At 42.0% G+C, this 13083-nt stretch overlaps 1 protein-coding gene across 6 annotated transcripts in view; it reads left to right on the plus strand.

Moving 5' to 3' along the window:
* Positions 1 to 10966, plus strand: part of erbin (erbb2 interacting protein) — a 52566-nt gene extending 41600 nt beyond the window's left edge. For 2 of the 6 annotated variants that reach the window (XM_020082115.2, XM_069514403.1), the window contains 11 exons: positions 169 to 342; positions 491 to 676; positions 805 to 922; positions 1006 to 1192; positions 1403 to 2930; positions 3635 to 3778; positions 5409 to 5465; positions 6076 to 6240; positions 7112 to 7204; positions 7305 to 7379; positions 7914 to 10966. In XM_020082115.2, the coding sequence (XP_019937674.1) occupies positions 169 to 342; positions 491 to 676; positions 805 to 922; positions 1006 to 1192; positions 1403 to 2930; positions 3635 to 3778; positions 5409 to 5465; positions 6076 to 6240; positions 7112 to 7204; positions 7305 to 7379; positions 7914 to 8021 (2835 nt within the window). In that variant the 3' untranslated portion in view covers positions 8022 to 10966. The remainder of the gene's footprint in view (positions 1 to 168; positions 343 to 490; positions 677 to 804; positions 923 to 1005; positions 1193 to 1402; positions 2931 to 3634; positions 3779 to 5408; positions 5466 to 6075; positions 6241 to 7111; positions 7205 to 7304; positions 7380 to 7913) is intronic. The other 4 variants (XM_020082116.2, XM_069514404.1, XM_020082118.2 and 1 more) reach the window with 3 other exon arrangements.
* Positions 10967 to 13083: the final 2117 nt, after the last annotated feature.

A 13083-nucleotide genomic window follows, 5' to 3' on the forward strand; every position in this document is an offset into this window, starting at 1 on the left:
ATTGTTAGAGGACATAATGGATCTTTACTCACCTAGTCTGACTGATAGCTGTATCTGAGGGAAATGTGTCTGTATTCTATTATCTGCTTATCCATCGCCTCTGTCATCTGACAAACCAGATTGTGCAACAAGATTATTTTAATTAGAGGCTTTCTTGTACTCTTTCAGGAGGGAAACCTGAAGCGCTACCCTACACCATATCCAGACGAGCTGAAGAACATGGTGAAGACAGCCCAGTCTGTGGCTCACAGGCTGAAGGAGGATGAGTCAAGCGACGAGTCGGGGAAAGATGCAAAACCAGTGGAGAGGAACCACATTGGTGTGCAGGACGTGGGTGTTAAGGTCAGCTATATAGAAAACTGATATTTTATTTTATGTCTTTGTTTTTATTTACCTCACTTTAGTGCCTATTTATAAACCTTGAAAATTATTCCACATTAATGTAAAAGAACATTTTTCAAACAAAAACATCTGGATTGTTTTTGCGCAGGTGATAGAGGCCCCGTGCCCCAATGGCTTGGCAACAGACAAAGAGCCCCAGGTATCTGCCAATACATATGCCCAAAATCCCTCTGCGCCAGATTCAAAAGACACTTCAGAAATGTCTTACAGCTCCCACAAAGTCCCACTGAAATCTTCAGAGGGCTCCACGATGAACCATGAGGACACACTGGAGGTAACTGCATATCGAGAACTAAAAATGATTAGGAGCACTCACAATTTTACAAACACAAAAGTGCAGCAAGCAAATGATGAAGCTTTATAGGAAAAATTAAGCTTTACCAAAGTGATTGTATTTTCCAGGATTCTGAGGAGCTGTCAGATGAAGAAGAGGAAATGAAAATAGCAGAGATGAGACCCCCTCTTATTGAGATCTCCATCAACCAGCCTAAAGTAGTGACTTTAAGCAAGGACAAAAGAGGTAAAAACCTTTTCTTCGAGTCACCGAAACAGTTTTTTCCATTGGAAAATCTAACTAATTCACTAACTGATATTCCTGATCAGCAGATGATGGGAAAGATGCAGACTCTTTGCTGGATGACACTGTGGCCAACAGCAACCAGAACAATAGTAACTGTTCGTCCCCATCGCGCATGTCCGACTCAGTGTCTCTGACCACTGACAGCAGCCAGGACAACTCTCTGTGCACCCCTGAGAGAGAGGCAAAGATGCCTTTCCTCCCGAAAAGCCGGTTGGTATATTTAATGTTAACCCATTAATAATAAAGATGTAATCTAAAACCATTGTTTGAAAACAGCCACCGAAAACCTGAGGTTTTTCTGAAGAGCTCATGGAATTGCCAACATTGACAAAAAAATTAATTCCTCTGTAATTTTAACTTTCATATGAAATCATCACCTTGTTGTTTTTACTCATTCTGGTGTCTTTTCCTGTGTTTCAGGCAAGAAGATGAGAACATGAACCAGCCTAAAGACACCACCCCTCTCCTCCATAATGGTAATGGCTCTGAAACGTCCCTTCAGGCCCTTTTGAAGACCCAGCAGACGCCACCAGAAAAAATGGGCGATTACGACCTGTCCATGGAAGCCAGACTGGCCTTCATTGAGAAGGGAATCAACAATGGCATGGAAGACACCTACACCAAGTGGGACCAGATCAATATGAACATTTCCAAGCTGCCAACTGACAACATGCTTCAGCTGGACGGGGTGGACAAAACTAAGAATGGCTCCGTAACCCGGGAGGAGTTGGGCGGAAAGCAGACTTTCAATAATGACAACTTGGAGCATTTGCAGAATGGAAACCAGCAGGTCAGTGACTGCATCAACAGTCTGGGGAACAAAAGCCAAGCGGTGAGAGCGGAGCCATCTGCCGTGCATGTGGCTTCGACAGGCGTGACAGCCAGCAGTGACATGTCTCTGTCTCGCAGCACAGAGGAGCTGTCTCCAGAGAAAAGGTGCCATCCCCCACAGGTGATGAAGTCCCACAGTGTCAGTAACATAGAAACAGGGGGCATGAGGCTGTACTCCTTTGAAGGGGATGATGAATCATATGATGCAGCAGCAATGAGCTGGATGGCAGGAGCCGGCCCGGGGCCAGGACCTCAGGGCCAGAGCATAGTCAGGAGCAAGTCAGCCAGTCAGTTACTCAATGAACAGACTCTCCAGGTCTACCCCAACTCCTCTGCATCTTCCTCAGACCTGCTCTCCTCTTCCAAGCCTCCTGCCAGCAACAGCAGATACCCAATCTCCTCCAGCATGGCCATGGGCATCGCTCCTCCTCAGTATAATATTCAGTACACAAGCAGTGCCATGCCAAAAGAGAGCATGTGGACTCAGAGGACGCCCATGCCCCCAGATCACCAAGGCTACCTCCCTCCTCCTCCACACTCACTAGCCAACACCAACTACTCCAATCGTAATCAGGCACCTTCCTTCCCTCTACAGCCACAGCAAAGGGGGCCTCCCATGGCTCCCAAACCCTCCGGGGACATGTGGGCTAAGGAGAGACTTCATTCTACTGGCAGCCAGCCTCGCAGCAGCACTCTGCAGAGGCAAAGTAGCACCAACTCCACAGCTTCAATGGGTGACCCGAGGCGCATGCAGTTGCCCGAGGGGGAATATATGACGTACAGGGACATTCACACCCTCGCCAGGGGCCCGCTGGCGATGAGCCAGGCCGCACAGAGGCCTCTGTCAGCTCGCACTTACAGTATCGACGTACCCGGAGCTTCCAGGCCTCTCATTGCGCGGCCACAGCCCCATGAGCTTCCAGAGAGGACCATGTCTGTCTGTGATTTCAACTACCAGCACAACAGCCCCAGCAAAAGGCCCAACACCAGGGTGAAGTCTGAGTACTCGCTCCTGGATGGTCCTGGACCAGTTTCAGGAGGAGTGGGAGCAGGAAGAGTGCCGTCAGACTGGAGAGATCATGTGATGCGTCACATCGAGGCCAAGAAAATCGAAAAGGTAAAAAGTACTAATGTGATAGAAGGTGTGGAATTTGTGTTTTTGTAGCAGTTAACCCATGACCAGATCCCTCACATTTACAGGCAATATTGTTATAAATGCTAAAGCTGTTTTCAGAGATGCACTGAACTCTGCAGTTCCTCTGTATTTTCTCTGGAGGAAGTGCATGTTGGAACAAAAATGTCCAAGTGAGACGCACTGCAGTTTCTGTTGATGTTCTCTGCCTGACCTCCTAGTATAAAGTTAGTATCCAGTCGGGAAACCCCTGCTGAATTCACCGCGAGCAAGTCAGAGGTTTGATGACGCCTCTTACACATGACGGATGCAAAAATACAAATAAATAAAAAGGAAGTAAATATCTCATGGCAAAAAAGCTGTGACACACACGTGGAAGACACCGACTAACATGTGAGGGTTTGTGGTGATAAAAGCCGACACCATTGTGAATTTAAATGGGGTTTCATGGCTAAATACCATAACAGATATTTGAGTGAACTGATCCTTTAATGTGGAGTTGACCCTTTATAAAAGTCTACTAACCCAGCTGTGTGCAAAATGCTTCTTATTCACTGCATGTTATTGTTCTGTGTATGTTGTAAACTTCTGTTTGTTGTGTCTTTTATGTCGCGCTCATTTGGTGGATTGCATGGCCACCACTGACATCTCGGTTGGTGCTGGTTGTTCTATGTTGTCCCTCTGTTCAGAATGCGCTGTCTCGCTCCTATAATTCCAATAACGCTCCGCTGAGCTGGTCTCACTACGGCAGCTGTAGGGATATGCATGCCAGCCAAGGGTCTCTGGTCTTTAGTGCCAGAGAAGGACAGCCGTATGGAGCTCTGGGCTTCTGTGTGAGTACTGTCAACTTGTAGCTAGCTCCTGCTGCTCTCACTGAGCCGGGGCTTGCAGCCTGTGCTAGTTTCACATCCGTATGAAACTCATGTGAGAATACGATCACTGATGCTCAGAAGACACTTTTACTTGTCCTTTTATGGACAAGTGAAAGTAAATGTTGGGTGATGACGTTTCTCCCAACATCTGATCTGTCACAAACCCTTCCCTAACACATGTTTTTTCTTAATGAAAAATACAATGTGTTCTTACTGGATGTTTGTGGAGCTCTTTCTTGTTTACTTCAAACTGACATGTTTAAAAGGGGCCCACTTGGTTTTTGTGCCATGTTCCAGTCGTGTGAGTCGACTTTATTGCATGGCAGAATCAGAGGAGGACAAATCGATACAGTAAAGCTGTTTTTAAAAGACCACGCTAGTGTATCTGGCTGCTGCGTGCATCTGGTGACAAATTCACTGCCAGGCTGTATTTTCTCTGAATCCAGCTAACAAAAAGCGTCACCCTAAGCTGTGATGGAACTGCATAAATTAATGAATACATTATTATTTATAATATATTATGTAAGTCTAGTTTCTCTCTAAGGAAATGCCACTTTTATTTGCTCTAGAGCTGACAACCAGATATGTAAGTTCAGTATGATATATGGTACAAAGTGCCCCCTTTTAAATCTGCCAGGTTCTTTAAAGTCATAATCACTGTCTCTGTGCATTCTCACTCCAACCTGCCCCACTCCTGTGATCACATCCTGTGATTGTAATACATCCCAGCAACCTTGATTTTATTTTCTCCTTTAACTCTAATTAAAATAATCACTTCAATATTTTTGATCACATCAAAATCACATCTTAACCTCTCACTTTCTGTGCGGGGATGAAAACTGTGATCGTGAATGGTAAGAAGGTAGAATTGTGTGTCCCAGTGATCAACAAAGTGGATATAAGAGCTGGTTTCTCCAGAGATGTCTGAGGCTGTTGTTTAACCTCTTCACTATTTGACATTTATGATTCGCTTCACGTTCAGAAGGTCAATCTTGGGTCGGCCATTTCTGACAGCGAATGAGCCTCTGTTGGCAACGGCTACTATTTCAGGGCTTCCAGTGTAGATGGATATCTGGGCCAAGATGCCGTACACCAATTACAGTCCAACTAGTCTCTTTTATCACACAAGTGGAACGGTTCTCCACAAGAAACACAAACCCAGATCATTTTTGTAAGTGTAGTAAGTTCAGACAACATTCTGGCTAATCTCTGCTAACAGCTATCTGCATATGGATTTAAATAGATTAAAAAGCAGATAGTCAATGTGGACTGTTAACCTTCAGCTAGAGACAGAACCAGAATCTTCTCCATCTCCTACAGATTCTGCATATTTGTATGTAGAATGTGTTCTAGAGATTATCAGAAGGTTAATACTCACAATGACATGTTGCATAGTTTATGAATAGAAACCAAAAACAGTTACATCACAGTTCTTCATCATTTTAATCAGATGTGTCCCTTTCCTCTCCTCTAAATCACCACCGCACTGCCTAATATCATTTACCCAACGTGAAAAATGTGTTGCTCTATTATCCTTTGTTTGTAAATGGGTTTTTGCAGTGTAATTAATCACCACTTTCTTCCATTTCAGGATGATGTGTATAGTCCACAGGGGCAGCAGAGCTACACCATGGACCACCACAGAAAAGTAGGTTATGTAACATACAGCGGCACATTTCCTGCCGCAGAGCACAAGTAGTGGTAGTTATGAAAATTGAAACCTCGCTGAGGTGTTGTCTGCGCTTTACCATGATGCCACAGAGCTTGTTTTTAAGAAAAGACAGGATTTCTGCAAGTCTAAACTTCTGCATTTTGGGCCTTAAAAAGTTGTAACTGTCATCAGCTCACAGGTTTAAATGGGTCTTAATTATGTTAGCGTTCATTTAATGCTACTTTGATTGTGATTTAAAATAATTGTTTGGTTTGGTTTGTAATGTCTCACTGTGTAGACAACAAACAAGACCAATGTAGAACCAGTAACTGAGCCTACAAGATTAATTAGAATTGATTGCAGTACACTTTGTTTGGCTCTGGTTGATGATGGATACCTACCATCTCTGTCTGTGGTTTGAGTCTACTTCACCTTATCTATCTATTCCTTAACATCTGTCGCACTTGATGTAATTCTTACATTTCATTCATCATGGTGGAAAAAAGGTTTTTAAAAAGGCTTTCATTTAATTGTTGAAACTTCCAGACACCCTGAGAGTGACTCCTGCTTGAAGTGTTTGCTTCATCGCTGTGTTTTTGTTCCTCAGGTGCCTTTGTTGAACGGTCAGATGGGACCCTCTGGTCGTCCTCAGATGAACCAGATGCCCATGGCTCGCCACCCTTCCAGAGAGCAGCTCATCGATTACCTGATGCTCAAAGTCTCCCAGCCACAAGGCCCCCCCAGGGTCCCGCAAGACGCAATGCAGCAAGAGGTGAAGGAAAAAAACAAAATTGAGATGCTACAGAGTAACTTTAAGGGAATTCTTTATTGTCTTGTCTGAGGTTTGATGAGAGGAATAGTTTGATATGAGCGAGTTGACAAAATCTTTCACAACTGTCTGATAATGATGCTACAGCCAGTAGCTAAGCTTAGCAACAGCTAACCCACGCTTTTTCAAATCAGGTAGCTGTGAAGTTCACTAATGAATGCCTGCTGGACACAAGAGGATTTTAAAATCTAAACTGTCTGCACAAGTATACAGCATCCATTTGGTGATGCTTCTTGGGCAACTTGCTCTCATTGGCTTTTGCGGGTTTTAACTCGCCCAATAGCTGTTCCTTTTATACAACACAAGTCTCTTTGATTTCACAAAGTATAAATCCAACATCTGCATTTCAAAATCATGGAGGTTCCAATTCAGTCTCAGACTGTAAAATTATGCCACTCACATTACACGATCATAATCTGTTCCCATCGTCTGTCAATGGAATGAAACTTACCTGAAATTGGGCTTATTGTCCTCTAGTGTGCAACAGGCACAACATGTTAAATCTTGTTTGTTTACTTTCTACTAAACCAAACTGATTTTACAGGGATTAAAGTGCTGGACTTTGGCTTTGATTGCAGAAATAAGAATAGTTTTGATCTTATCCAGCTCTCAGAAGGCAAATAAGTGCATCACCCAAAACTATTCCTCAAAGAAATGACACCTGTTTGAAGAAGGTGTGAAGAATCGGATGTTCTTTTTCATGCACCAGAATTTGACTCCTTTCATTTCATTCATTAGCTAGAAAGCCCTAATACCGAAAAGCTGTGTAATTATGAATGAACGACTCAAACTTAACTATGTGGGTGTGTTTCAGTTCCGTGTGAAAGTAGAGAAGAATCCAGAGCTGGGCTTCAGTATATCTGGAGGAGTGGGAGGACGAGGAAACCCCTTTCATCCAGATGACAATGTAAAGACAAATGTAGTTCTGTACATTATTTTCATCTTCCTTCTACAACTTTGCTTTAGATGTGTTAGTGATGTTTTTAAAATATTTTCCATCCTTTCAGGGCATATTTGTGACAAGGGTCCAGCCTGAGGGACCGGCAGCCAAGATCCTTCAGCCTGGAGATAAAATCTTACAGGTATAGATAAGAATCAACATTGTGTTTCCTGAATTTTAATTTCTGAGAAGAGTTTCCGCTCATCAGCTGTAATATTGCATAGTGACACGTCTGATCGGTGTAGCTTGCTGTTATCATTGAAATGTTTACCTTGATGGCGAAAATCATGTAATTCAGTGTTACTACAAACAATCCACACATTGTATACATACAGGATACAAACGGCAATATATTGCAATATATTCTTAAGGTTCATTTGAAGAAGATGCGCACTGGGAGTCTCAAAGGGATAATTTGCAATGGTTGATGGGATGCGTAGTTTCTTCACTCTAATTATGTACAGTCTTGTATCTTTAACTTTTTCCAACATTTTTTGAATGAATGGTCAGGGGTTCATCTCATGAACAGGAGTTTACTTCTGCAGCCAGAGCTGCTCTACAAGTAGGCAGTCACTGTTGTGCTCTGTTTTGTTGTTGGAGAATCTTTGGTTGTAAGTGTTTGTCAAAAGTTGAAAGTCTTCAGGGTTTTTCACCAAACTTCTTTCTTTGTCTACAGGCAAATGGCTACAGCTTTGTGAACATCGATCACGGGAACGCAGTGTCCCTGCTAAAGACTTTTCCAAACACTGTGGATTTGACTATCTTCAGAGAAATGCAAGCATAGACTGGACTGAGACTGACCTGGGGAGTGTGCGTGGGGATGTGAGGAAAGAAGAAGAGAGACACTTATGTTGACTCTCATATTTTTTTATACGCAGAAGAGGCTGAAGTGTCGATTTCCGTCAGGACTACTCCTACTCGAGATCTTCACAGCCTTGATTCAAACTGGGAAAACCACTGAATGTAGTGGATCCAAGTGAGAGGGCAGCAAACATCTGCAAGTACGAGTCCTCAAACGGCCATCACTGTGGTATATATATTTTTATACAAAAGAAGCTGAAGATGCTCTGATGCAAATAATTACTGTGGTCTCTGTACAGATCATCATTTTTTCTTTCTTTTTTTTCTTAGTCCAAAACTCTTTAAAATCCTTTATCATGATTTGGGTTTTATTTCTGCGCATGGACATGAATTGACCACTAGGAGGGCAGGGCTCCCTCTTTCCTGTCATCCACTTTGCCTTTTCTTTTGTTTTTTACACTTTTATTTAAGATGTTGAACCCTTTTTTTTGGGGGGGGGGGGGGGGTCTGCCGAGCGGTTTTATATGGACAGTGTTATGTGCTTTTCACGTGGAGACGAATGTAGATCAAGGTGGTGTTTTGATTTTGTTTTTTTTGGGGGCGAGATTTTCTTTCTTTTTGTCTCTTCTCTCACAAGATCAAGGAGTTGAGAGGAGGACAAATCATCCACCTCTGCTTCCATACACCTGTGAACACGCTGCAGGTCACACACGCCTCAGTCCAACTCATATATCCTCACAGGAACTCAGCCGCTCAGCTCATCACCTGACGTGACCACTACCTGTGCTGTATGAAACGAATCAGCAGAAAGGAATCCCGGCGTTCAGATGTGGGAGAAATGAACTCTTTATGTGATCATTAAGTGGGACTTGGAAATGGAACAGAAGACTCCTCAAATCTGTTTAATATGTACAAAACCAAAGTGTAAATACGATGTATGGCACATTTTACAGGAGGTAATGTACGACTACTTTCTCGGCTGAGAGCGTTTGGATTACTGGCGTTGGCTCAGAGTCGGGATATCGTCTTTGACCCTCTGTAAAATGACACACTTCGGATTTACACACAAATGTCAGTTAGTGAACTTCACAGGAAATGGAAGGTAGATTTTATATAAGTTGGCTAAGTGCCCCGTCTCCAGTTGTTACTTCGAAGTGAAGCCAACAAGCTGCTAGCTGGATCCTTGCTTAACAGACAGATATGGGAACGTTATCGGTCTTCACGTCTCATCTCTCCGCCAAAAAGCAAAAAAATCGCTTATTTCCCAAAACGTAAATCTATTCTTTAAAGCAGAGGAAGGTGTGGGTTGTTCTAGTTAACCAACGCAAGTGTACTGTGGACAGAAGGCGAAAGCAGGAGACGACTAAAGAGAGCTACTGGAATACGAACATCTTAAAGTTTCACTCGTGTTTAATTTTTAAGGGCTCCATCTTCCAGGCAGCCGCTGTTGAGATGAGTTATTGTTTTACAAGGGTTTCAGCATCTGGCAGTTTCATTTTAAGTTTTTGTACATGGGAGAAGACCACAGTTTGCCTTTTGTGTCTATACAAATGTTTTAATCATAGTTTTTACTCATAACTTTGGAGCGATGTCTTTTTTTTTCTCTTCTTTGCTGTACAGAGAATAGAGTTGGGAGAAACAAGTTGTCAAGTGCCATAGACCTTGAACTGTTTGAATAGGGGAGGACCTCTGACCCCAGAACTCGAGCAATATTCACACGTCCACAACCTTGTCAGCACATCTGCATAACGGCTTCGAAAGCAATATTTTAAAGCCTTTATTTTCATTCAGAAAAACCAACATCACATAGCAATTTTTTTTTAAACACAACCTTTTACTAATCCCTGATGGTTTTACATGGTTTTTATAACTTGAAACGTATTTTTTTTTTGTAATGAAGCGGCACAGGACGTGTATGATAGTGCTTAAAAAAAACACATCTCTGCATTGTGTAAAAGTGAAGGTTTGTGTCACTTTACCCGATGCTTTTAACTGTCAGACACTTCGAACACCACTGCTTCTGGTGTTCATCTGTGCAAAGTAATCAACTTACACCGTTGAAAAACATATGACTGTCAACAAACTGTGTCAGAAGGAAAAACATCAAATGTTCCATGTACCTGTCAGTTGCATGAAATCAGCCTGTTAGTGGTAAATAAATACTCAGTGAGACGTGTTTCCAAAAAAACAAGTGGAAATGATCCAATTCACACACGGAGCAATGAGTCCATTAAATCCAGCAGTACATTTGTGACCACTGAATAGTTTGTACAGTATATGATAGAAATTTAAATTTGTATCCTCCTAATAATTTGTCGTCCTGTTTGAAAGTGAAGCTGTGCCCTCAATTTTTTAACAAAATCTAAAACTGGTCAAATGTATTCGCTGGAAAACGTAATGTGCATTCCCCCCCCAAAAAAATTCACACGACATTATATCTTACACAGATTTACTGTTTATTATTTGTTCTAATTTTGTTGGTAACTTTCTTAGAGTAGAGGGGAATAAATTGGGGGGTTATGGTCACTTTATATTCACGGCAAAACGTACAGTCTGACATTGTAGACAATCTAGAGAGATCGAACATTTTCTTCATCCATGTTGGTCTGTTTCTTACGATCCCGTATTTGTTCTTATTTATTTAGCAGTCTTCTATGGACTTTACACCTTATTAATCAAATTGTAAATACTCTAAAACAAATTTGACAAAAGAGTTATTAATGGCATTAGTGACTTGCGATTGTAAAACCAGCAATAAATTGCAATGCAGAGGCACCTGTTTTAATGTATAGCTAGTATTTCTAAGGTTTCTGTGGAAACCGCCACAGTGAGGATTGATATGCATTTATCCAACATTCCAGATTTTGTACATAATTAACTGTTTCTGAAGTAACCTGTGGAAAATAAACTAATGCTCTTTACCAACAATCCTTTTTCTTTATTTCATCCACGTGGTTTGAGCTGAATGGAGAGTTATAGAACTGGGATGAGGATGAACGTCTTAACCAATTTTGTAAATATATACCTTGCAACAGAGCACATGAGGAATGTGTGTGTGTGTGATTTGCCATTTTCTGAGCTTTGTTTTCTTCACACTTGCACTTTACACTTTGTGTTTGCTGCGACTTGTTACCTGACATACTTGGCTGTTATTGCTGACTAGTGAAGAGGTGGTTGTTGGGAAATGTATGTGATAAACCAGCAGAGAATTCCAGTTGTACAGTATGTACTGTTATGTATGATGCTCAGTTGCCACCACAGGGGGACACTGCAGGGCTCTCAGTGGTGGAGAGGCTCTGTGCTGGCAGATTAGTAACGTTCTCCTCTAAAACGTGCACACACCATCTAGAATCCCACACAAATGTTCATCATGTTCATCTCTGCAGTATGTTTTACTCAGAGAAGTTTGCTTGAGCTGTGCTTGTGTCTAGTTAAACACCTGTGAAGAGTACATCATGTACACAAGACTGAGTGATGACTGATTTATTGTTAAAGAAACAACACATAGATAAATACAGTATGTTAACTCACACATGGGCGTCTCTCTTTCTTTGTTATAACTACACAGATGTATGAGACTAGAAGAAAGTAGACTAACTAAACTCAAAGTGTGTTTTAATGACATTTCAATGTTCTGGGTGTGGAGATATGTAGACGGAGCTGATCGTGACCAGAGAAAACAGAAAGATGTCAGTAGAGTAAGTCTGTGAAAGAAAACACATTGAAAGGTCACATGACTCCTGAGAAAACCTTCAATGTATTTAAAAAACATTATTTCCAATATGTAATAAGAATTCTAACCAGTTTGGTTTATTTGTGTCATCCGCAGCTCTTCTGGTTCAGGAAGCAAGGGATCATGGGTAATATCCACCATTCATTTGTGTTTCAGTTCAGTGTCAGGAGTCCATTTAAAAACATGAATAGACTTTCTCCACATGCAACCCAGTGGGAGTTTTATAGCTCTCCATTAATGTACAGTCTGTTTCCCCCCTGCCACTCAAACTGCTCCACCCTCCAGCTCAGTAGGTGGCGGTAATGCGCCCATGAGCTGGTTTGATCACTGCCATTGAAATCCAAAGAAGTTCCGGTGCTGTGCCGAGTTCTGCCCACCGAGAAATGCATTCACCTCGCGGGAGCGCGCACAGCTACAGCAGAAACACGCAACCAGTCGTCATCATCTCTATGGCAACGTACTTTTTAACAACTATATTCTTGTTTGTTGGTGTTTATTAATGCTGATAAATCCTATTGTTCATGAATGAGTCATCAGATTTATTAGTTTAATATTAAAGAATGATTTCCCTGTGATCGTTCTGATCTGATTGAGGCTTTCACTGTGGAAAAATCCCAAACTGCCTAATTCAGTCAAATACAGCCTGTTTTAAAATGTTGGTATTTAGTTGAAGAGCAGAATGTGTGACTCCCTCTCCAGTGTCTACTTTAATTATTGCACTGCTAAGCTGATCTGTTTCTTCTCGTCCGACATCTTTCATTGTACTGACCAAATAAAACAAATCAAAATGCTGCCAGATAATGGATGTTCAGGTATTTACAATTATACAGTCGATTTCTAGGAATAAATTCAATTTGATTTGTATAGCGCCAAATCATAATATACATTATCTCAAGGCACTTTACAAAGAAGGTCAAGACCTTAAACTCTTATTAATATAGAGAAACCCGACAGTTCCCACAATGAGCAGCACTTTGGAGACTGTGGAGGAAAAACTGGTTAACAGGGAGAAACCTTTAGAGCCATGCTCAACGTGGGGGGGTCATCTGCCTCGACCGGTTGGGGTGAGCAAAGAAAAAAAGGGGAGGAGAGGAGAGATGGGTGGAAAAGAGGGGAGAGAAGAGATAGAGTTAGTGGGGAGGGGGAGAGAGAGGCGAGAGACTGGGCACACTTGTGCACCATCAGGTATCAGCTCTGACTATAGTTAAAGTGTAAACAGTGTGTAGAAGTCATTGATTATTAATGATAGCAGCAACATTGTGTTGTTGTTAATAGTAACAGTTGTTCTCTGGCAGTTCTGGAGTCAGAGATA

This window comes from Paralichthys olivaceus, chromosome 18, assembly GCF_024713975.1.
Source record: "Paralichthys olivaceus isolate ysfri-2021 chromosome 18, ASM2471397v2, whole genome shotgun sequence".
Taxonomy (NCBI): Eukaryota; Metazoa; Chordata; class Actinopteri; order Pleuronectiformes; family Paralichthyidae; genus Paralichthys; species Paralichthys olivaceus.